This window comes from Prinia subflava, chromosome 7 (genome assembly GCF_021018805.1).
Source record: "Prinia subflava isolate CZ2003 ecotype Zambia chromosome 7, Cam_Psub_1.2, whole genome shotgun sequence".
NCBI classification, from domain to species: domain Eukaryota; kingdom Metazoa; phylum Chordata; class Aves; order Passeriformes; family Cisticolidae; genus Prinia; species Prinia subflava.
The window spans coordinates 22,713,321-22,738,134 of NC_086253.1; the positions used below are offsets into that span (position 1 = coordinate 22,713,321).

At 38.2% G+C, this 24,814-nt stretch overlaps 1 protein-coding gene across 3 annotated transcripts in view; it reads right to left on the bottom strand.

Annotated features, from left to right (window-relative positions):
• Positions 1–24,814, bottom strand: part of SMIM14 (small integral membrane protein 14) — a 56,003-nt gene that overhangs the window by 5,659 nt on the left and 25,530 nt on the right. For 2 of the 3 annotated variants that reach the window (XM_063401805.1, XM_063401806.1), the window contains exons 2-3: positions 18,341–18,451; positions 6,198–6,246 (exon numbers count right to left, since the gene is read on the bottom strand). In XM_063401805.1, the coding sequence (XP_063257875.1) occupies positions 6,198–6,246; positions 18,341–18,415 (124 nt within the window). In that variant the 5' untranslated portion in view covers positions 18,416–18,451. Of the gene's footprint in view, positions 1–6,197; positions 6,247–18,340; positions 18,452–24,814 lie in introns of those variants that run through there. The other variant, XM_063401804.1, reaches the window with a different exon arrangement.

Below are 24,814 nucleotides of genomic sequence, written 5' to 3' on the forward strand. Positions count from 1 at the left end.
GCTCCATTGTTAGGCCCCACACAGAGAACATGCTAATTCTAGCAAGAAGGGAGCAAATTAATGGTAATCAATTTCTTGACTCTAAGTTATTTCTTGAGGGTTTGTTTGAAGATGTTTCCATGCCAGATCTCCATGACTGATCATCCAGGTCATGTGGTATTTCTGCTAGCAACGTTATCTGGCAGGAGGCAAAAAAATGCTGCAACGATACATTCCATACTGAAGCCCAGGAAGACAACAATTTTACACCAAATTTCCATACAGAATACCTGAAACACTAACACGTGGAAATAAATTTAAGAAAATACCTTCAGGTTGGAAACAGCTGGTTTATCTGTTTGGATCAAGGAACTCTTGCAAATACCTGAACATTTTAAAACAACTTTTCCCCTCTGAAACATAACTTCAAGTAATCAAACAGTAACAAATCTTGTCAGCTGAAGTGTAAACCCATGTACAGCTAATTTTCTGTGGTACTTACATGAATCCATTTATCATAGTATCTAAAGGCCTAACATCTTCATTAATGATCTAGATGATCAACTGATTCAGAGCAATTAGTTCAAAGGTGTAATAAATAACCTTCAGAAAGAGAAGAGTTATTCTATTTTATTACTCAAGATGAAAATTTTAACATCCAGAAAACCCCACGGAGATACTCACATCTGTCATATTTTCAAGTTGTCTTATGTGGATCACCTAATTATGGAGTCAAGTCTGGATTCAGTATTGGTTGGATTGTTCTTATTTAACATTTACTTGGTAACTTATACCCTGCCGGAATCATTTTCTTGAATGTTAATGCTGATACCACAGAACCACCCTCATCCCTGTCATCCTGGGTAGCACTGCTAACAGAGGCTCTTCCAGGGAAAGGGTGTGTTCATAATACAGCAGAGGGGCCCGGCAGGGAAGCTGACAGCTATGCCATTCTCCACACTGGGAATAAGGCTTCATGAGTTGGGGCTGTTGAAGACCCATGCAATGTCAAAGCTCATGCTTCTCACAGCACAAACACCACCATTAACATGTATGAGCAAATGAAACTGCTTTTGCCTTTTAAATGTCAAAAATATAGACATTTCAAAACTGGAGAAGTTGCTGATGTAGAGGAATTTTGTAGTTAGAATTATATGCAGTTACAAGTGAGAATTCTTCTGAAAATATGAGTGAATAAAGGGCTTTGTATATGAGGAGATGGCATAGTGCACAGAAAATAAATAAGAATGCTACAGCCTTTAATTCACTAAACTCTTACACATTTGATTTTGAAAGCACGTGAAATTGTGAAGGTACGAGTTTAGACCTTCAGTTTTGTTGACCAAAATATTATTATTATCAGCAGCATATATCAATATTTTAAATCTTGGCAAATCTTTATATATACAGTACAGGAGACTGACGTATAATTTGGCATGAAAAGAACAACTGCTTTATTTTGGGACTTCCAGACAACATTAATAGACACTCTGAGACTACATTCAGCAACAAATAAGAAGCCTTAGGTACCTGCTTTGGCAAATATTTCTGAAGAAGACTGAAAACTGAGATGACTTGTTAGTTAGGATTCCCCATACAGTGCAGAGAAATGGAGTAGTCCAACTGCCTTCTGGGATTTTTGCTGAACATTAGTGCATTTAGGGTCTGTGGTGCTTAAGCAAAAGTTGGGTTAAGCAAGTGATGCCAGATCAGGTCATGCTACAGGTCAGGGAAGGGAGCAGAAGGGACTACAGAGGGAAACCACAGGCGTTCATTGCAAGACACCGTTTTTTCCAGCCAGCACTGTAATACAGTTCAGATGGAACCAAATGTGCTGAAACACATTCTGAACTAACTGGCCCTTTGCTACCTACTCAAGGCATGTCAGACACTCAGACACAACGATGTTTACACTTTCTAAGAACCGTTAAACCCACATCTCACAAATGACCGTGTGCTTTATTAAGCATGTGAGGTATTTCAGAATCTGTTACTTCACTCTCTTACAGGGAAGAGGATAAGCAAAATTTCACATAGCTGGGCTTGAATCCAATTTTTCAAAGCTTTGCATCACAAATGAAGTGAACAGACAGGAAGTTATTTCAGCTACTGGAAGCGGTTATGTGTAGGAGACAACAATCTTGCTACAAAGACCTCCATCCCTGAGATCACAAAATAATCAGATAAAACCAGCTTATGCATAAAGAACAGTTCAGTGAAGGTGAAACGTAGCAGGATGGAATTCATGATGATGGGCAGAAGAAAAAAAAATCTTGTTTTTAAGAGTTCGCAGTCACAGTGCCTTTATCTGTAACTGCTATTTTTTTGCAAATAATTTGGAAGTGATGCTTTGATTCCTTGAAGAATAAAGGTTATCCTCTAAGAGCACCTGTGAATGGTATTTTCTAGTATTTTCAGATGGATAGAAGATTGTCCTGGTCTGAGATGAATGTTCCTGCCACCACCCATTTTGATGGATGGATCTGGTTATTGATCTCCAGTGCTCCAGAGACACCAATGAGTACAGAATTTAACAGTACATATTCCCATGTCACTGAGAGCCATGACACACGGTCTCTAACCTACCTTTCCATGCAACACTGAACCCAGCCCAAGGACTTTATTTTCAGAGTATCTGGTCCCCTGGGTTTGGCATACATAATATATCCACACACTTCTGAATGATGCCTGTGAGCAGTTCTGGCCCTGTTACCTGTGCTGGTCCTGGTTACTTGGAATTTTTTTTTTTTTTTTTTTTACAGCAAGGTTGAATTATCTCTTTGCAGGAGAAAGCTTTATGAGGAGTCAGTCTGAGACTGTGGGATTAACTCCCACGGGAGTTAGTGACTATGATGAATCCTATGTGTTGCTCCATGTACAAGATACAGGATAAAGAACCCAAAGAAAGCCGAAGTGGACTTGAGCAGCAGAGGAAGGGAGAAGGAATTCCCAGAAAAAGGAGGGAAGAATTGGCAGACATTTCAAGCTGTTAAGTCAGGCTGCTGTGACTGCCCTGGATGAGTACAACTCAAGATAAATCACAGATATATACTCATTTTAAATTGCATAAAAATTTGGAAGTAGACAACATTTGAGACAGTCATCTCTGACCACATTACAACCTAGCAGAGCACTGAGAATAGTGGTGAAAATATGAATGTGGTAAATTGAGGTCACAACGTCTGGGAGTTGCTAGAACACAGAGAAAAAACTCAGGCAGTAGCCTCTCATTTCCTTTGCCACGGAAGACTGACTGTGAAGGACTATGAGCCATCAGAGCAGATCAGTACCAGCTGGGATCCTCCCTAGGCTGGATGAAACACTGATGTTGCAACTGCCACATGTCAGGGAATTTCCATGCTCCATTCACATTAGACAGAATTCAGAAAATAATTACTGCTCTTATTCCTCATTTCAAGGGAAACTCTAAGCTCATCTGATTTGCTGAGCATTAGCAATCTCAACCGAACATTTAATGCGCGGTCTATTCAAAACTTAGTGCCTTCTCTTTTCTGCAAGGCACCCACTGAAACTGAGGGAACAGTCATCAGACTCTGACACATTCTTTAATGTCACAGCAGATAATCAGATGGAGAACCAGCACATGAACAGCCATCAAGCAGAGACCCAAATGCTCGTTGAAGTGGTGCTCCTATCTTCCTGTACCTAAATCCAAAAGCACTGGTCCTGACCCTGGCAGGAAACTCTGCAGGGAAGTCACTTAGACATAATGGTGCCAATAACTTTAACTAAGAATTTATAGATAATAACACAAAGAAGTGAATGAGAGAGACCTGGAATTACTGCCTTGATACGGCTCAAAAAAAACCCAAAAATCCTGAAATCAAGGGTTAAAAAAACAAAGCATGCTCAGGAAGAATCAATAGAGGGTGTTTCTGAAAAATTCCAGCTGGTAGCAGCAACACAACACATGATGCTGCTGTGACATTGGCTGAACCCCAGCCCTGACGTCTCCCAGAACAAAACCACATTCATCTCATCAGTTATTCCACAACCTTGCAACTTAAGAATCTGTGTATGACAACATTCCCAGCTGCGTTTCCAGAAGGAAGACGAAATTCCGGGAATGAGCGAATTGGTGAGAGTGAAACCAACTTATTCATGTCAAGATTCTGAAACAAGGAATCAAAGTCAACAAGTAACAGGAAATAGAGCTGTGGGAAGAGGAGACCCACCTCAAATGTAAGCTCGTCACTGTACAGCTCATAAAAATAGGATGAAGCAATGGACAGAAGACTGGCCCAGAATTATTTTAATATGTTTCTGAAAACATCTCTAGAAGTTCTCCAGGCTCAATCTGTTTATTTTTGCCTTTGACTTCCAGGGTCTTACAGACTGGCACAAGCACAGAAGCATCACAAAATAATGTGACAAATAAGCAGGCCATGTCATTGCATCAGCAGAAAAATACCTTTGCTAGAACTAAATTTAAGGCAATATAATAACATAGGAAAAGATTTACTCTGTAATTTTTTGCTTCAGTTTTTGAAGCAAACCACTGGTTTGGAACAATTGCTGCCAAATTGCTTGCATCTGCACAGACAGTTATTGCAAGAATCTCAGAATGGAAAGCTATTTGTTGCAAACCATTCAAATCCCCACTGTACTATAGCTTGGTAACATTAAAGCTATCCCACCAGCTTTGTGCCCACACATACCAGAACTTACTCATTTATACAATCTTTAGTCTACAAGCTTCATAAATACTCATGACCCAAGACTCCCAAGGCACGAGTGAGAATGACGTACCATTGCTTGGTTTTGACCATGGACCAAACTTCAGAAAGCTCCACACCCTGTCTGTGCCTCCTTCTAATACAGAAAATATTCTGTCTCCTACCATCTACCTCTTTCCCTCTCCAACATGCCTGTGATTAAAAAAACGACGTAGAAGTCTAAGGTGTGGGAGCCTAGAAAGTCTGCCCTTGGACAGGTGTATTTGAAAGAGGAGGAGTGATGGAAGTCACAGACAGCATAATTTGCAAAGCCCATAAAGAAAGAGTAAACCAGCAGCACTGTACAGCACATGTGCACCACACCATCTTTTCCTCAGGGGTTACGAGGGACAGTTTTCTCCCTTCAACCCAGCATGGCACTAAATCTGGGACTGTTTCACACTGGCAGAGCCCCGTGCAAGTCTGAGCTGGATGCCCATCTCTGAACAGGTTTTACAGGGGAGTGAAGAGGGAAGAACATGAGGGTGAATGAAGCCATGCACTCTCTCCAAGATGCTGGAAACGTTGCCTGCACTGTTCCTAGACATGTAAAAGATACAGGCACCAGCAACTCTTGCTTACAAGAACACTGCTCAAGTGCCTGCTGCTCCCTCAAAGCATTACAGCAGTCCTGATGCAAGCTGAGTGAGCTCACATGCTCAGCTGGTAAAGTGATAGAGGAAAAACAGATCCACTTCACTTTTACTTATAAACAATTGACAAAATTCCCTCTAGCTCACAGAAAGTGTCTCAGGGAGTGTCTCAATGCCTCAGGGCATGCTAACATTACTGCATAGCCTCTGCAAAGCTATGCTTCACTGCTGATTCTGGTAATGTTTGACTGACCTAGTACTGTTCACTGTTTGGGAGAGTTTTTTTGATGCATTTCACAGCAAATTCCAAGGAAGTGTACACATCAGTCCTCTGCTTCATTAACTACACAGGCGCCAAATCAACAGAGATGCAGTCATGGTGTATGTCAGCTTATGAGTCAGAGCCTTCTCTTCCTCACAGTGGAGTAGAGGGTCACAGTACTGACAGTACATCAGCCAGCCCAGGCTGTGAACATCCGTGTGTGTGTGTGTGTCTGTGCTCAGTATCTAGTCTTCATTGGTTAGGCTGCTCTGAATCCGAGGAGGACAAATAAAGCACCTTCCAAATTTTCCCCTTTCATGCCCCAAATCATCCTATTCGTAGGCTAACAGTAAGATTCAGTAATGCTTGGGGCCTGATTAATGGTTATGCTGGTTTATTGATACCTCCAGGGTTCTCATCAACGCTGCTTTTAATTTACAAATGGTCATCACACAGTCTCAGAAATTACCTCCCCAGCATATCAATTTTATTACTGTAGTATTTGATTTAATGTAATATATTCCTATAACATTAAATCAACCGCTGCATTTTAAAGAACAGTCAGACTGTCTTTTAATTACTGCTGTTCATTTTGCTTCCATGAACCTGGTATGAACAGTTACTCACATTCCTGAAGGCATTCTGTGTCTGTGCAGTACGACTGGGATTGTCTCAGCTGAAAGAGAGAAAAAGAAAACATGACACTTAACAATAAGTCTTGGTCGGCTTTTACTGAAATCAGGATTTAATACATTGTCAGAGTAAAGTTCAAATATAACTGATGCTTTACTGGATCACACCTTATGGTATGTGAAGAATCCCAGGTATGGAGATAGCTTCTGAACACGATTTACATAATATCTTTAAATCACCTGACTACAGTGCTATTGCTTTCAATTCCGCCATTGAATACCTTTCAAAATTCAAGTAAAAAGATCTGTAGTGATATAGGAGCTATTATATACAGATATATCCTCTACACATGTTTTGGGATTTATAATAGACAGGTGTTCTTACTATTATCTAGATCAAGTAACATTAAAATACTCTGTGATTACATTACAATAAATGATCAGACTGTGGTAATGGTTAGGCACAGAGAAGTTGAATTAAAATTTCACATTTAAGCTTAATAGTCGTTACTATTTTTCCCCCTAAGAGTTTTTTTTTTTTTAAGCAGGTTTTAATATGTATTTTACTGTTCTTTCTCTTTACTAAGGGGTAAAATTTAAAACATTTTTAGTGACTGTAATGACTATTTGATTTACAGACTAGGTAAGCTTGCCAACTGCAAGAAAAGTCAACACTGGCTAACCTGTACAGCTATTTTACAGACGACAGAGCCAAAAAAGGAAGACAAATATCACAGTCTTTATTAGGATCAGAGATGTTAAATGGATGGGATTTAATGTGCAGCACTATGAAAGTAGATTCTATCCTCTGCTTAGGTAAATGGATTATTAGTAAAAGTTTTTAAAAGTACAGAATTGTTACACTGCCTTGGTTAGAAATGACAATTGCTTTTTCACAGGTTTTATGATACAGTTGTGTCACAAATCCAAACACTTTTTGTCACAACAGGCTAATCTGTTTATTACCAGGGTAAATATAAAAATGTTAAAGAGAAGAAAAGATGGTGTTCTTTACGTAAGAAATACATGAATCATTTCCGCAAAACCCATTTCCCCTTGTGTTGGCATAACTGATTTAATGTATGTAGTCATATTATGCAAAACACATCAAAGAAACAGATGAAGAACTGAAGAAGAAAGACATCTGGGAAAGTATAAGGTCCTTCTTTTATCATAAAGATTGCCAATGACTGACACATTTGAAAAAGAAAAAATGTAATTGGAGATTGATCACATTAATTTTTGTTCATTAATATAGTAAGATCTACTAGCAAATTTACTGAGACTACAAAGAAGTCTCTTAGGAAGGAATTTGGAAGGCTGAATTTACCCTTTCAGCTATTTCTATAGTTAAAAACAGTGTCAACGGAAATTCAGGCAGAATACTTCTCATTCTTACTAAAGGAAAAAAATCTATCAAACTATGCTTATCTCCTGCCCTTCTTATACAAAAGCTCATTTTATTTTAAAACTTTGGAAGTAATTTACAAAGGGGAGGTTTTATCTTAGCAATAGAACCTATTTGAAATACTTGAAAGATTTCTGAACTGGGAAAAATGGATATTCCTATACCCATATTTTAAAGAGCTCAGCAACACAATTATCTTCTGTTTGTACAAGAGTTTAATTCTGAGAGGGGCTTAATTTATAATCCCTACTTAAAACACCGTTTACAGATATTCAACATGGAAGGATGACAAGAATTAAAATGGGCAACAGACATATGCTCAGAAACATTGTACAAGCATCTCATTATCCCCCTCTGTCCCCACAGTGGCAAGTCCTCATACAGCTTATCCTAGTTTGCATAGATACAGAACACTACCTGGGGGTGTTCTAGACACAGTATCAGTTAGCTCCCATTCTAAGTGTCACACTCTGTCCAAATACAACTTTTTCAAAGCTCTAGGATGGCTCTCTGGACCAGGTAACAAATCTGTTTTTAACAGTTCAGCAAGAGGCTGCATATTGCCATCATCAGATGAAACACAGGAGATCATGAAAAACGAGCAGCAGTAAAAAGAGGTTTTTCTTAATTCACTTGGATCAACAAGTCCCTTACTGTGTAACCCAATATGAATCTGATTCCTTGTGGTCACTCATTTAGTCAAAAGACAAGAAATGGTTCTGGCACATGTATGAAACGCTTACGTAAATTGAATGGCTGGGAAAGGTGATGCCTTTCACTGAAACAAGAACGCTCCTTCTACCAATTAGCTCTCTTTTGACAACAACAGCCTTTAAGGAACACAGCAACTGGTGGGAAAAACTGAATGTGCAACATTTCAATAGCAAGGCAATTGAAAAAAGAGCAGTTATCAGGGACTGGAAATAAACAGTCCTTTGTATTAAGATTTTTCTAATCCGATGTGGAGGAAGTCTGAAGTCTGGTTCAACTTTTTACCATTATTCCACAAACTTTAATCCAAACTTCACCTGTTCTCAAGAAAATCCTCAAAAATACTTCAAATACACTCCATGTTTTTCAGATTGGGAACACTACAGAGCGGATGAGAAAAATTTGAACAGAGAAATAATTCTTCAAATACATTCACTCCTAGATACTTAAAGACAATATTAACAATGATTTTGATTTTATTAATACTTCAGAGATCCTTGTGTGGCTGAAAGAGTGAATTTAGTAGAAGATTAATAGCTGACTGTCTGATCTAATATCTATTAAAGTCAGCAACAGCCTTTTCATCTTTTTCCATCAATTCTAAAACAGACCCTTAAGAAGAACACAAAAATCAGGCAAGTGAAACATCAGGGCATATTGAACAAAAGAAGAGAGTGAAAAAGTTACAAAACTAAATATTTATTTTATTTCATTTAAATAAAAAGGATAATACCTGAATTTTACCATTCTCTGTGCACTTTGTCATTCAAATATGAAAAATGGCTTAGTGCATGTGAGCCAAACAATGAACTACTTTATTTTTTATTGTCCAAAATGAAGTAAATACAAATTGTAAATAGCATGAAAGCTAGAAGAGAGCTAAAAAGAAGCAAAAATTTACAGTTTTAGTATAGTACAAACTTGAAAAAATAAAAATACTAATTACAAATGTATATTATTTAAAACACAATTGTGAACTTTCATTTCCTCCAAGTACATTTAATGTCTTAGATAGCCTAAGTTAAAGTAAGTTAAATTAATAATCCCCAAACCACAAGAACTCTTGGTCAATAAGAATATTTGGTTTCTATGAAAGCCCTGGTAGGTTTCTGGAAGAGGCAGCAGTGGCTGAATCACAGCAAATCATTGCCCACTTATTGACATATTTTGAATGTAAACTCAACACAATACCAAGAAAAAATAAGAAACCAAGTTACTTCCATCAGTAAGAGAAAACGGATCTTCCTCACTCTTTCCCCATGACACTCAAATTTTGCATTGCAAAAATAAAAAGGGCACATTTCAAACGGCTACTAGTTCCAATTTGAAACTGTTCTTCCTTTCCTTTCCTTTTCCAAAATATAGAGCTTTTAGCCCCAGTTCATACTAACATAAACAGTGTTTAGATCCTGCTCCTTTAGGACAAGGACAGTTTTAACATGCCATCTTGTGGATCAACACCATCCACCCACCAAGCACACCTGAAAGCTGTGTCCTGCTGCTCCTCTTTCAACACATGCCATGTTATGGTAGCAGCCTGCACAGTTTCAGCAATGAGAGCCTCCACTTTTTATAACCCCCAGCTGTGAAGAAAACTTGAATGGCCACAGTAAAGGGACATTGTTATTGGCCTCTGAAAACTCTTTTGTGAAGTCACCATATGAAGTAAAGTTTGTTTTGTTTTGTTTCATGTGCACACAAACATGCCACTGCGTGGGGAAAACAGAGTGTGAACTTTTACTGCATTTTAGCTGCTCCACAAAATCACTGAAGTCCAAGTGAAATAGCAAGCCCAGTGAAAACACCTTCATCTAGCCAAACAGAGAACTTGTTTTCCAACATAGCAACCTCAGCCACCAGGACAATTTCAGTCTTCCTTGAAAGAAGTGAAGCTACTCTGCACTGCTCATCAAAGATACCTTCTGTGGAGAAAGAAATGCACAGTTCGTCTACCTATACAGTGATTCATTCTTGCTTCAATTCCTCTGCTTTCTCTTCAGAGGAGTTTAGTGAAACTCTTCAAATGAGGTTTTTGGAGTTTGCTATGCCAGAGCTCAACAGTCTCACAATCCCTGGGACTGATCCTGTAATCTCAGCTCAGACAATATTTTTTTTAATTAAAGTCAATAGCATATTGCCTGAAAAAATATTCAGGGTTTGTATCCAGTGTGAACACTTTTTCTTGAGAGTTAAATGTATTATTTAAGAGTTTAAAAAAAAAAAAAAAAAAGAACAGAGCATACAAATATTAGGAAGATACCAATGATCAGACAGCTCACCAGTCTGTCATTTTTCAGGAGAAACAGCAGCATAATCCCGGTCCAAAAGCACTTTCCAACTCCAGAAATGAGGTACTAAGGAGGTAATGGAACAAGAACAACAGGACTAATGGCAGGAACAAAGTGCAACCATCAGTGTAGTCTCGTGTAAATGGCAGATGAGGTGCAAGTATATTATTTATGCAGGGATAAAGAAAATAACTGCATTTTAGAATAACTTTTTAGTCTACTCAAAGCAGAAATAAGTCCTCAGAAAAGACAAATGAAAAAATGGTAAGTTCATGAGAGAGGTCAGAAATACAAGAAATTTTGATGGATAAAAGCCCAGAGAGATGTGTGAAAGAAATATATGGAACAAGTACAAAGATAAGAGAGCAAAAATGGATAATGGTGGGAATGAAAATAATAGTTAAGTACGAAAGCAAAGACAAATATCTAAATTGATATAGTCACTTATTCCATGAATACAAGTGAATTTATAATGGAATCATAAAGACTGTTGATAGAAAATTTTATGTGATCATGAGGGCAAAGTATCATCCCTTGTGAAAATACTTTTTTGCTATTTAGACCAGCTGGAAGCTCTGTTTTTGCTCTCCAACAATGCCACAAGATGATAAAACAATGGCATACTCCTGATTCCATTCTCATGCTTCTGGGTAATGAAATAATTGTTTAAGGTTTGTTGGCAGCCATGTCTGTTCTCTCTAAACTATAGAAATGATCCAGTAAACAACATGATAAATAAATTGCTGTGGTAGGATATCCCAGTCCTGAATACAAGCCAGGTTGCAAACTGAATTGCAGCATTATCTGTAAGAATTCAGATTTAAAGATGCAAAAAATGACACCTACATGCATTATTCTGCTACAGGCTGGCAAAGAGAAATAAGAGGAAAGGAAAAGAATGGCATACTAATGGAATTTAATTGTCTCTTAAACTATGCTAGCTTCTCTTAGAGGAACAAACAAGGAAAAAGTGAACACTGCCTTCTCCACTCCTTCATCTTCCATGAGTATAGAATAAATGATTGTTCATACAAGGACAGAATAAGAGTCTGCAGTAAAAATATAGAGCCTGGTCTGTGAAGTGACAAGTAATTTTCTCTCCAGTTGCAAGTGAGAGAGAGGGACGGTTGCTACATTTCAAAATATTATTCCTAGATTTCTAACCAACTTTTAAGACCCAGAATTATCAGCCAGTTATGACAGGAGAACATCAACTTTTATATGGAAAGAGGTGACATTTTATGGAGGAAGATACATCAGAAGTCCCAGGGACCCCTGCAATCTGGAGCCCCAACCTGGACACAAACACATTCTTCTCTTCATTTTTTCATTTGTTCTGTGATCACTGTTTCATCTTGGTGTCATATAGATCCTCCTTTTTTACACTTTCATCACTTTCCTACAATTTCCTGACTTACTGGCACGTACTTTTATAATTTTGCTGACCTATGATATCAATGACATCCTCCTTTCACTGAATGCAAAGCAGAATGAATTAGCAGTGAAAAGAAGATGAAACAGGGATGATCAGGATCATTACAAGGGGCTCACAGCATCTCTGACTATGTGAAATACTAGACAATAAATGCATGAGGCAGAATATTAAACAGAGGCATCTGAAAATGTGCACAAACAACATATATATCTCCCCAGAGGACATTTGCAAACTTATATCTAAAATGTAAAACAAAAATACAGATAGGTTTTTTGACCAAACAGTTGAGTATCTTCTGCAAAATGATGCATATCATCAAAAGAAAAGTGTACTCCCACATAGACAGCCTTGAGGAAAAGGCTCAGAATTCACAGTTCCAAAAGGTAACTACAGTTTGCTCTAAGGGTTGATTACATGAACCCTGAGAGAAAAAGCACAATTTTCACCTTTTTCCTCAAAAGATATGGTTGTAACACATCTCTGATCATCAGAGTTCAGCCATTCATAGTACATGTTATACCTATTAATTATTTCTGGAATATCAAGCTGAAAGGATTTTCAGTGCATGATTTTTTACACTGCTTGCAATACACTATGCATGCCTTGAGATGATTGTGAGGTGCGACTGAGATTTTCCTCTTTTTTTAATTTTTAATATTTGTTGGTTAAGAAGGAGCAATTTCAAGCATACTACAAAGATCAGGAATGGGAAATGTAAAGAATGACATACATATTCAAAAAGTCCTGATTCCTAACCCTTTATAGACCCAAGTGGATACCACTTTTCAGAGCTTTTTTCTTTTTTAACATGTCCAGAAAATAGTCTCCATTTGTACTGTTTGTTGTAGAATTAGATTCTACATTATGACACACATTGGCAGTAGATGAATTCTGTAATACAGTTTTGTGGCTTTAGCCTGTGCAATGCAAGTACCTTGTGCACTCAGTGAAAGGCAAAAAAATGGAAGTGGAGCACGAGCACTCAGGTACAGTCTTATCCTCTGCCACTCCAACCCAGTGTCTTATTCTTTTGGGCTGCTGTCTAAGCAGGTGGATCAAGTCTTTTCCCCTGCACCTCTGAAGAATGACAACTTCTCTGTCCTAATGAACAACCTAAAGTTCAGCTGTTGAGAAGGCCTTGTTTGAATCAGCTTGAATGCAGAGGGGCAAGTGAGAGCAAAATGCAGCTTCCTGCTCTTCGGATGTTTGGCTAAAACTATAGACTAGAAGAAGTAGCACCTGCTATATAAAAAAAAAAATAGAAGGCAAACACCATGGAACATGTGTAGGAAGTCTCTGGGGCAGCCTTCATATTTAATGAATATTTTAAATTATAAAAATGTATTTGGTATAGCTCTGGTGTGCTTTCAGTAAAAGCCTGCATCAGTAGGGAAAGCCACTTCTGCTGACTATTTAAGTTGGGCTTAGCTGTGCTAACATCTTAAGAGCTTTTCAACCACTTGTAGCACATATCCATTTTAGTCATCTGTGTTTATTTTGTACTGTTTACATAAAGTCTCCTTCAGCCAAGACTTGTGGCTATGGTGGATACTATTTCAGACTATGCCAGTTTGAAACAGTAAGACTTTAAAATGACCTGGTTAAGAGAATTATGTGGAAACTTGATTGGCAAAAGAGTGTTTGAACCAATTATGTTGAAATAGTTTGAGAATTTGCAACTTTTGCTATAAAAATCTAGTGACAAATCAAAATACAAGAGAGATTAAAATAAAGAATTATTTGTTCTGTATCCCTGAAGTTTTGATACAGCAACATAACTAAGCATGGACCATTACTTTGCAATTAACTACCGAACGACAAAACACAAGGTTCTAATTCTCATGGTGGTTTTTAAGTAGAGCTGTTGGCAATTTATCAAAATGGGTTCTTTTACAGTATAGAATTAGAAATGTTTTGGGTTAAAAAACATACTGCTCATTTTTGTAAAAACTAGTATGAGAATTCTGAAGTCAGTTTTTGTAAAGCAAATAATACTGTACCAGAAGAAGACAGAAAAAGGATGTTTACTTGACACAAACTCATGTGTGTTACTGCCTTGCTTGGACATTTCTGGCCACTCTAAGCACTCATAAGCAGGTTTCAGTCTTCATGGAAGATGCTCGATGTATGATTATTCCTCACCACCACATAAACTGTGTTTTCAGTCTAGTTTTCAAACTTGAACTGACCCTTGGGCCAGGATCAGCCATGCCTACTCAAGAGCCTACTTGATACCCAGAGGAGTAACATCAGGGAACCAGATTTTTGTATTACAAAATAAATGAAAAGAGGGGAAATAAAAAGGCTTAAATACAACATCATTCTTATCTATCTTTTGCCAAAACTAAGAGAGGAATAATTTTCTCTGTGTACACAGAATGTCCTTCATCGTGATTCCTTCATACAACTATTCCCTTGTCTGACAGATTCCCCCCAGTAAAACCACTTGCTGTCATTTGTTGTTCCTCATACTTGAACTTTGGCTCTTCTTGTCAAAATAAGTTTTGCAGATAGAGGAGACTGACCAGGAGATAAAGTCATGCAAGCCAACAAACCTGTCATTGTCTTTTGACAACTCTTGTGCATCTGCAGAGCATGGAAAGTCTTGTGATATTTTTCTTCTGTGCTTACTTCCTCTTATGGAAGTTCCCAATTAACTTGTATATCCATAGAGTAAATAGTGAATCCAACGTACAATAGCCAAATTGATATTACACAATACCACCAAATCTTAACAGATGGTGCCATGGGTATTACACACTAGAAATAATATTTATGAAGTCACAGCCAAAAATTTTAGATTTCTAGTGTTTCCTAGGAATATTTGGAGATTATAATATCTGCTTATTATTTACAGTGGCCATACTACAGAAATTTACATGTGTGAACTGCTCATATTTTGACACCAAGGAGAACCTGAAAAATCCACTCCAGGAAAATGATAGAACATTCAGCATAAAATAATTCAGTGCCACTTAAGCATGTATATATACATTATAAGAATTCTGTACATGAACAATATCTCCAAGTTAACCTAATAAGCAGCAAAATATCTTTTAAAATATTATGCATATTAGAGATACACAGTTGACTGACTATAAGATCTTCGAAGTATTATGAATTAAGAAGGAAAAAACTCAACAAAACAAAGCCCTGCTTAGTCAAGGAAAATGAAAGAGATATATAACCATGCCACATAACTAAGAGGTGACCTTTTTTTTACAGCTTTCTTGTTTGTAATTTTCTGTGGTGTTGCTAACAACAAAGAAGAAGAGTTTAAATTACAATAGTTTTTCTTTTTTCACTGTATAAGCATTAATTGTACTATAAGATGAACTGAAGTCTGCATTTCAAATAGAGAATTAAACCATATGCTATATAAAATGCCCAGTGTAATGTATTCAACCACAAATTAAACTTCAAATGCCACATATATTTTTAAGAGTTTCCAAGAAAATATACCAATTAAACTAGAAGTTAAAATTATCATATTGGAAATTAAAACAAGAACTTCAGGTTCTAGAGGCAGACTTTTTCACCTCCTTCTGATTTTGGAATAGCAGTGTCATAAAATCTCCTGTACAAGTTAATTCTAACAGAAATCCCATGTATTTGAATATGCTAACTCTGCACATAATAAGTCATGGCTGACTATATCATAACTTCTTCAAAGGCAGAAGCCTTAATTCTCATCAGTGTTGGAATTCTGATCAGTGTTGGTTTAGATAGGTATAAACAGATTAGTCTGTAAAAATTAGTTTACTTTAACTCAAATGCAAGTTTAAAAAATCTACAATGAATCATGGAACTTTGCACAATGTCATTACTGGATTGAAAGGCCCTAAAAGTAACATTTTCACACTTGGGCATCTCCTATAATTACATTATAATTCTGTTAAATTTGATTCTGTTAAACCTCATCTCTGAACTTCTGCATTTACAATGCTCAGTCTGGAGACAATTGCAAACACCTTGTTATACAATTTGCTCCAAAATTCTGGAGGCTGTAACACCATTCAAACATATTCTGGTGTGTTTTATACCTATCTAGGTTAAAAAGAATCAACAATCAAATACATATATGAAACCATTCAGGGTACATAGCATGTTTGGATATCTTTTTCTCACCCAGAGTCTGAACAGATCACTTCACTTTGTTTATCACAATAATTTTGAAGTTAGGGTTTTGAGGATCCAACTTTTAGAGGTAGTGTGTACCCAGCCTCCATTGAAACTTGTGGGGTTCAGCAATTTGGAGAATCAATGTCTACATGTTCTTTTTACAACAATTAGTAAAACTTCTGTTTGCTTATGTTGTGTAAGACTGAGCGACAAAACAGCAACTTAGAAGGCAAACTCCTACTGAAGCATAAAAGTTACAGATGCATAAATGGCTTAGCAAGTCTCCTGCTGAGATGATACAACAGGTTACTTGAGGATAGCCTGGCTGCTGACTGAGACTTCTGAGACTTTTCTTTTCCAGATTCTGCTGAATTATCCTAACTAGTGATTTGGTCTTATAAATATTTAGGAGCATCTGCTTTGCGTTTTAGGAGAGATGAAATCTGGAATTTCCCTTTACTCCTCACAGTTTCAAGTGCTAATTGGCATGATCTTTTTGGAAGGTGGATACTTGGCAATCAACTCCATTTCTGCAACTACACAGAACATTGTTAGACTGCTCTTGGTGACTGCCCAAGAGCACGCACCTATTATGGGCTCTGTTCACATTCATAACACAGGAACTAGTGTTCCTCCAAATGATCTATTTTTACCCACCTCACACTGCATGGAGCAGTCCAGGAACAAAATCTCACAGACGTTTGTGGCATTTCTTCTAACTTTGAACACAACTCACCTACATTGTTCATAACTAGAATCCTCCAGCCACAACAGAGAGAACTGCCTGACCAGCGCTATTGCCTGTCAGTATCTTACAGCAAAAACCAAAAATACATAAAAATGCTGAATGGGAGTCAAAATTCTGAACTGTGCCGGTTTAGATTTGCATCTGACAAGCCTGAGGAAAAAGGGCACCTTCCTTTCTTCCTCCCAGCTTCTGAGCTTGGTCCTGGGGGTTCCTTTCTCAACACTTTAGCATGTGTTCAGAAGCCTCAAGGTTCAGAATCAACAGAACTGTGGGATATGGCACAAACATCATGTTGAAGACAGAAAGAAAGTCCTTCTTGGGAAAGAACATATGTACAAACATCCATATAAGGGCAGCAGGGAGAGCTCAGAAGATTCTGAAATTGTGCTTTCAACTGGGAAGCATGAGCTAGGATGGCTAGGCCTGATGTAAAGGTTCCACAGAAAGTACAACTATTCTCCAGAGAAGCCTCAATCTTCTGTGCCTTTGTGTCAGCAGCACCTTTCCAAAATACTGTTAAGAAACCTCTTGAAGGGCCTGATCCTAGAGAGAATAAGTGTCTTGAACACATAACTGAACAGTTGATGTACTCAGTAACTTAAAATGACATTAATTTAGGCCCTAAGAAAGAAAATGTTATAAAAACAAATACATGAAGATCAACATGTATTGTTGTACATGTACATGTACAACATGTACATATGTACACCAAATGAAGTTGATGTATAGTGCAATCTTAAAAAGAATTTAACGAAATTAGAATTGTAATCAAGTTCCCCTAATTGCTCACAGTTCATAATTGTTAATGTTAATGTTGTTTTTAATGTTAATGTTGTTTTTAAAAATATACACTTTCACTTAGAAAAAAAAGAAGCACTTTGTAGCTTATTTTTCAATAGACGCTGAACTAAATTCAATACAGAAACAAAGAAACAGTTATTTTACAGGTCACAGTTAGAGCAACGTACATAATTTGCTTGAAGTTGCTCAACCTATCAATGACATAGCAAGATGCAGAACTCAAAACTCATAATCACTGGATTCTCAACTTCAGAATTTTTGAGAGGGTAGTTTTAAAAATTTAGACATCATTATCTTGCCATGTGAGTATGTGCAACTTCATATGTTGACCACAAAGACTTTGCTGGGTAGTTTCTTTGGTTTTATGCAGACTGAAAAAAGGCATATAAAAGAAACATTTCAACAGAAACAGTGTCAATGCTGCCAAAATACAGCTCTGGGAAATAAACAGAAAGCTGTAATTTGTATTGACCACTCAAAAGCTCACCAGAAAGCTGGATACACAGATTCTAAGTGTACATGCCACTGAATAAGCAGAATCAAAAGCACCAGTAACTGTAAATCTGCAAGAGCTGAAGTAATGTCTGAATAACCACCCTTCCAAATATCCTCATGTTATCCTTACCAGATTAATCAGTCTTCTCATTGCATGTTCATGTGAGCAAATGCATTCACAGGGATCAAATCCACCTTCTGCCATGGCTCTCTGGATAAACCTGAACTTGTCTGTGAACACCTAAGAAGAATAAAAGGACAATGAACTCTTTTTCAACTGACCTTATTTTCCAGAGACTCACACATCAAGTTTCAGGTCATTTAATGCCAGGGTGAAAAAGCAAAACAAAGCAGGGTAATCCTATTATTCCTTTGGCAGTATGAATGAAGAAGTCTGGTATGTGCAGTTGCATTTTGATGTTGCTGAAAACACTGTCTCACACAATTTTTTTCCCCAATACTATGTGTGTCTCCCCTGGGTTTTCTCACATACCAAAATGAAATACATCCTAACAAACACGAAGCACAAAGATGAAATTCTTGTCTCTCATCTGCACAGTGGGACTCTTAAGTACACATATACAAATTGAAAGGTCAGGCAAACTTGTACTCCTAAATCCTAATCAACTGCTGGTATTCTCCCTCCAGATCAATGTACAGGAAAATAATTTAAAACTCAGTAAGTTTTTTGCTAGAGGAAACAATCATCTTGTAGAATGAAAGCAAGCAGCAGGGGTACAAAAGTAAATGTACTTGGAAACACTTGAAAAATGGAGCTATGCACACTAATTTTAGATCAAAGTAGTAGGTTAATCACTTAGCAATACAGAATGTTCAAAGAAACTGTAATGGACATGGTAGGAAATCAATTCTAGATTATCCACCTGCTAAAACCACTTATGCCAGACACATCAGGCATGTTCAAATGTATGTCTACTATTTACCAATAACTTTTCAGTGATTTAATTGAGGGTCAAACCATGTAGCAGACTGCAAGACATTGCTACCCTTGTAGTCAAATCTGAGATTGATTTCTCCCAAATGATTACTCTTAGGATATATTAGATAGTTGTGCAAAATTATACTTAAAAATATTTTTCACTTCTCTTCAGTAAATCTATATTCAGAATGTGTTAGTGTTGCATGCACTCAGGCTCTAATGTGACACAACTGGCAAGCTTAACAAATGCTGCAGCACACAGCAGATACAACCTCTCAAATCCTAAAACAAGTACTTTATGCAGGTACCAGCCATTTGATAAGGGTGTGCTTAATCAATAGATTTGCTCTGCAGTCATTGCCTATAAAAACTTACAGCCTTGATCACACGTGAGCATTTTAATGTTTCGGTGTCACTAATAGAAAGAGGAAGAACTTATAGGTCTGCAGGACATCTTCATTCAACAGCATATAACACTGCTACAGTTCTATCCTCTTGGGAGGAGAAAAAAGCAAAAGCATTTCAGAAGTCCTTCCTTTGTTAATGCCTACTATTCTTCTCAATAAACCTTTACCATGGTGGAGAGAGCCAGAGAGTAAAAGAAGCTTAGAGATATCTGTCTTAATAATGGAGTTTGAACATCAGTGCCCTTAACCTGCTAGGGTCTCCATTTTTAAAAAGAAAATTGAAAAAGGAAAAAAAAAAGTTGAAGTGATAGAGGAAATTTTTTTTGCCTAGATACTACGAAAGCATAATCTGGCTATGTAGTGAGAAGGTGACAGAGAGATGACTTTATTATATGGCATACAAGTACCTTTGAAAAGAAAAATAGGCCCAAGTATTGAATTCTTCAATGAAGAGGTAATTGAGAACCAGTAATTGGAAGCTGTAATTAACCAGATTAAAAAGAAAAACAAGGCACACATTTTCACCACCACAGTAACTAATCAGTGCAATAAACGGCCTAAGAAGCAGAGGATTTCCCACCACTCACTGCATTCAGATATGCTTCAGTAAAATAGAGGTTACTGAGTGTCTTGGTTTGAAAGGCAGGTGTCTGCTAAGACAGGCAGAAGCCTCCCTTGGAATGGAAAATATAAACCTCCTCTTTCTGAATTATTATGATTTTGAAATTAAGAAGCTCTCGGGCCAAGATACGAGAATAGGAATAACAGTTCTTTACCAGTTTGTATAACAAAGCCAACAACCAACACCAACTCTGGCACTAACAACACCCAGCACCAGGACGCGGTGACCCCTTTGGGCCACGGGCGCGTTCCCCTGGTGCAGTTCCGCTCACGGCCGCCAGGGGCACTGCTGGCTCCCGGCACGCAGGGCGGGCGCGGCGATTGCCCACGGCCGCAGGGGGCGCTGTGGGGCGGGGAGCAGGCGGGGATGGCGGGAAGGGGCGGAGGAGAGGCTTTGCTGCACAACCCCTGGGGCAGCCGATGGCGGGGCCCCTGCAGGACTCTGAGGAGCACCAAGCAGGATGTCTCAGCAGGCAGGGGGTGCGAGGCTACAGTGCCTAAAGGCCAGAGAAAACTCGGAGCGGTGCTGGAAAAGCAGCAGGGGCGGGACAGCGGCAGCCCCGCTCCCAGCAGGGCAGGGAGAGGTGAGCTCAGAATCCCGGGCATCCGAGCACATGGTGAAAAGTCCCTCTTTCAGTGAGGTGGGGGTTAATGAGGTCCCACGTCAGTGGCTGCTCTCAGGAGCAGAGGCTCACCCCACAGCAGCAGAAGCAGCAGCTCTGGGCTGGGCTCCGATGGCAGCCGCGAGTTCCCTTCCCCAAGCAGCAGCTCTGACCGTCCTCCTCCAAGGCTGAGAGAGGGAGAGTGCAGCTGCTGCCCCAGCCCCATCCTTTCCCTGCCCAATTCTCCAGTATCTCTGCCCCTCAGAGAGAAACTCCAGGTAAGAGAAGTGCAACCAGATGCCCTCCTTCCCCAAGCTTGGCCACTTCTTTTGTTTTTCTTAATTACCCAGATGTTAGTGCTTCCTAGCAACTTATGGGAAAAATTCCATAAATGAAAAGGAACAAAAGGAAAGAAACCTAACCCTCAACACTGAGTAAAGTACAGAAGCACCCAAGTACATTACCAAGATGTAATGGCCTCCAATATATAGGCGATCAGAGCAGATGATCTAGTAACTCTTTCTCGGAATCACTGTAAGGCTACTACACTAAGTTTCAGGAAATTATTTCAGAATCACTAGAACCATATGATAGCAATAGAAGAAATTTTTAAACTACACAGTCTCCCTGAATAATCTACCACACCAAGCAGAGGAGCCTTGCTAAAACTATCTTAGGATAAGGTAGCAACAGATGAAAGCACTGATTACTAAACAGTGCGAAATAGCTTCTCTGGATATAATGCTGACACCCACAAGAAGGTATTTGAACAAGTGAAGTTGCAAAAAAAAAACTTAATTGCAATTTGAAATAATTTAGGGGTCAGTAACACGTAATAATGTCACAGCAATTAACAGAGAAGTGTTAATATTATAGAGGACTACACAAAAAACCAAACGTCTAATAAGAGTCATCACTGATGAAACCAGGCTAACATTCTCTATAGAGCACATAACTGAAAAAGATTAGACAAGAAACTGGAAAAGTTAATCTGCCATACAACATCATAAATTTAGACAGAGGTGCTAGAAGGAATTTACCCCAAGGCACCTATACATGACAAATTACCTCAATGAAAGCACAAGACACATCACCAAGTAAAATGCCATCCAAGCTTTGAACAAAAGATCTCTTACAAGCTTTCTCACCTTCGCATAATGCTGAAACAAATCATCCTTTCTTTCCTCTAAGCCTGTAAACAACGCTTTCCTTGGCAAAGAACCAAAGATTGACCATGTATTTTGGGAAAAGCACCGACGTTTCCCCTAAAAAAGGATGCTAAAATTGGGTTATTTTAATATGCTTCAAATCCAGGTAAATAATTCCCCTTTATGCAACTATTTTTTGCCGGAACTGAAGGAAACAGAGATTTTATACAGTCTGCCCAGTTATAAAGAAGAGGGAAACACTCTGTACTATATAATGATTTTCACTTGCAAAACAACACTCTCGTTGTCTTTATTTCTCTTTGCAATATTCTTGACTTAACTGTGTTATTTGTAACACACTTCAAATGCATAAAGTACTAAGCTCTGTAATCAGATCTTAAGGTTTATTAGTGTTTTGTGACCCTCTCAAAGAATAAGGACACTTGTACTTTTATATACCACAAAGCTGGATTTCTTGGCTCCTTAGGCAGCCTGTTTGTATCAAAATCCTGTTCCAGAATTGCAGTGTGCTTCCTGCCTGCCTCCCGGTACTTGCAATTGTCTGATCTCACGTCAGCAGTTAACTTGTTCTGCTCAGCTCTGACCTCTTTGCTGTGAGTCACACAAGCTCTCCACCTTCTGCAAATACAGTTGTTCTACATACAATCTATCACAGAATATGGGAGTACGTGCTCTATTCTTTTCCTCCTGACTTGGAGAAAGAAATAAAATGCTTGTAGATTTCCTTCACTTATTTTTTCCTGTATGTTTTTCTGTTTACCATCACCTTGTTTTCCTTGGAGTTGATAGAGCTGGTTTATATCAGCTGGTAGGACCACAGCAATCAGTAAGGCTATCAAATCCCTGCAAGTCCTCTGACTGGCTGTGTCTTTTACTCAACTCAAAATTACCATATTTTGGGCTGGCCGTGTTACTGCTAGCACATTATTTAAATCACAGGGTTTACAAACAGCTGGAAGACATAGCCAGTAAATATGCCAAAGCTCTCTATGATAACAGCTGAGAAGATATCTATTATGGCCCCCAGACTAGCAAATTGATAGAGGGTGTAATAAAGGAGAGAATTAGTAAACATGGACAAATATGATGTACCATCAGAGAGTCAATATGACCGTTCCAGTGTAAAGAGGCCCACAGAGATAATCATAAATAGAACTGCTGAAATTAAAATACTGTGGTCGGAGTTTGAATTACTATAATTCGGGAGTAAAGTGGAGGATGGTCTCTGATGATTTAAGTCAGAAATAAAAGCCCCTCATTATTTTTTTGACTTGAGTACCTATTTGAAATTGTAGCCAGTGAAGCCATATGGAAAATATTTCTAGTCTCTTATGATTTAAAAAATAGCATTCTCAGTTATAGGAACTATTGTAAATTGTTTCTTTTATTATCTTCCCCACTCCCAGCCCTACAGCAGTGTGTTATATTTTATACATCCTACTATCAAACCCACAATCTTTATGGCTATAATGTGGCTGGGGAGGTTTGTCCCTGGAGACTGCTCTGTATTTTGAATTACTGCAATGACTATACATTATTTCCCAATTCTGCAACATCAGTCCCGAGAAAATAGCATGCAGCTGGTGAGCTCTGGGAGACAGAAATTACACTCTGCCTTACTCTGCTGTAATAATTAGAAAACTGGATTCCTTTCCGTCATGAGGGCAGACAAGGATTTTTGCCCATTTTCCATGTGCTAGATGCCCTCCAATGTGATTCTGATTAGCAAGATGGTCAAAGTGTGCATATTGGTCATGTCTACTCCTTGCTATAAAAGACTGTGAAAAAATATTTATCACTCCATTATTTGAAGAAACGCCCACTTTATATGATACATAAATCAGAGTTACTACAGATTTATCACAGACTAAACCAGGCATCTTCAGCATCAAAACATCAAGCTCATTAACTTTTTACTTTCCTGGATCCAGGCACTTAAAATATAGACTATAACAAATATGGTAAATACAATGGCTGAAGATTCCCCTGCCAAGACCTATTTTCACTGTGTTGCTATTTTCCTGAATACTGAAGGTAAGAAATCCTTAGGAACAAAAATACCTCATGGCACAGCAGGCAAGTAACAGAATCTTGCCACAGTATTTTAAAGAGAAACAAAATCCTATTCAGATCCTCACTACTGTTTTTCAGCCAACTGCAATTGCTTGGAACACAACTGTCAAATACCTCTAAGAAGCCATCAAGTTAATTTTGCTTCTGAGTTCAGCTTGGGAGAAATGTGGCAGAACAAGAGAAAATATGTACCAAATTTAAAATAAATTTACAGAAAAAAAGCAAATTAATTGTTCTGCCTCTTTCAGGCATTCTGAAAAATTATAAAGGGCTAAAATAGCAAAAAACATACACAAAGCAAGAATGATTCACTGCCCCAAAGATAAAATGCTCATTTTTAACTTACTGTCAGAGGTGGAAACCCTCTGTCTTGTACTCATTCATTATCTACTAAAGTTAGGTTACAGGTTTATAATACAGGTTTCCTTAAAAATAATATCTTCCCTTGCTTTTTTACCTGCATCTAAGCCATACTAGTACCCATCTCTTCTTACAATACCTGAACCTCTCTGTAATTCCTCTATTCACAGCATGCTCCAAGTTTGGTTCTTTTGCATGATCTTTCCTACCTCCAAATGACCTCCAAATATTTTCTTCTAAATATCTAAGAATCTAAACCATCCTGTACATTGGCCTCATATAGTGTAACATAACACCCTTGCAATCTTGCACATCAAGTCCTGTCCCAAAGAAACTACCAGGCAGTGGGACTGTGTGACCATAGTATCCATTAACTGAGGGAGTGAAAATTTGCTTCAAGGAGGAAGAGACTGGAGTGATAAGCTCCTCCTG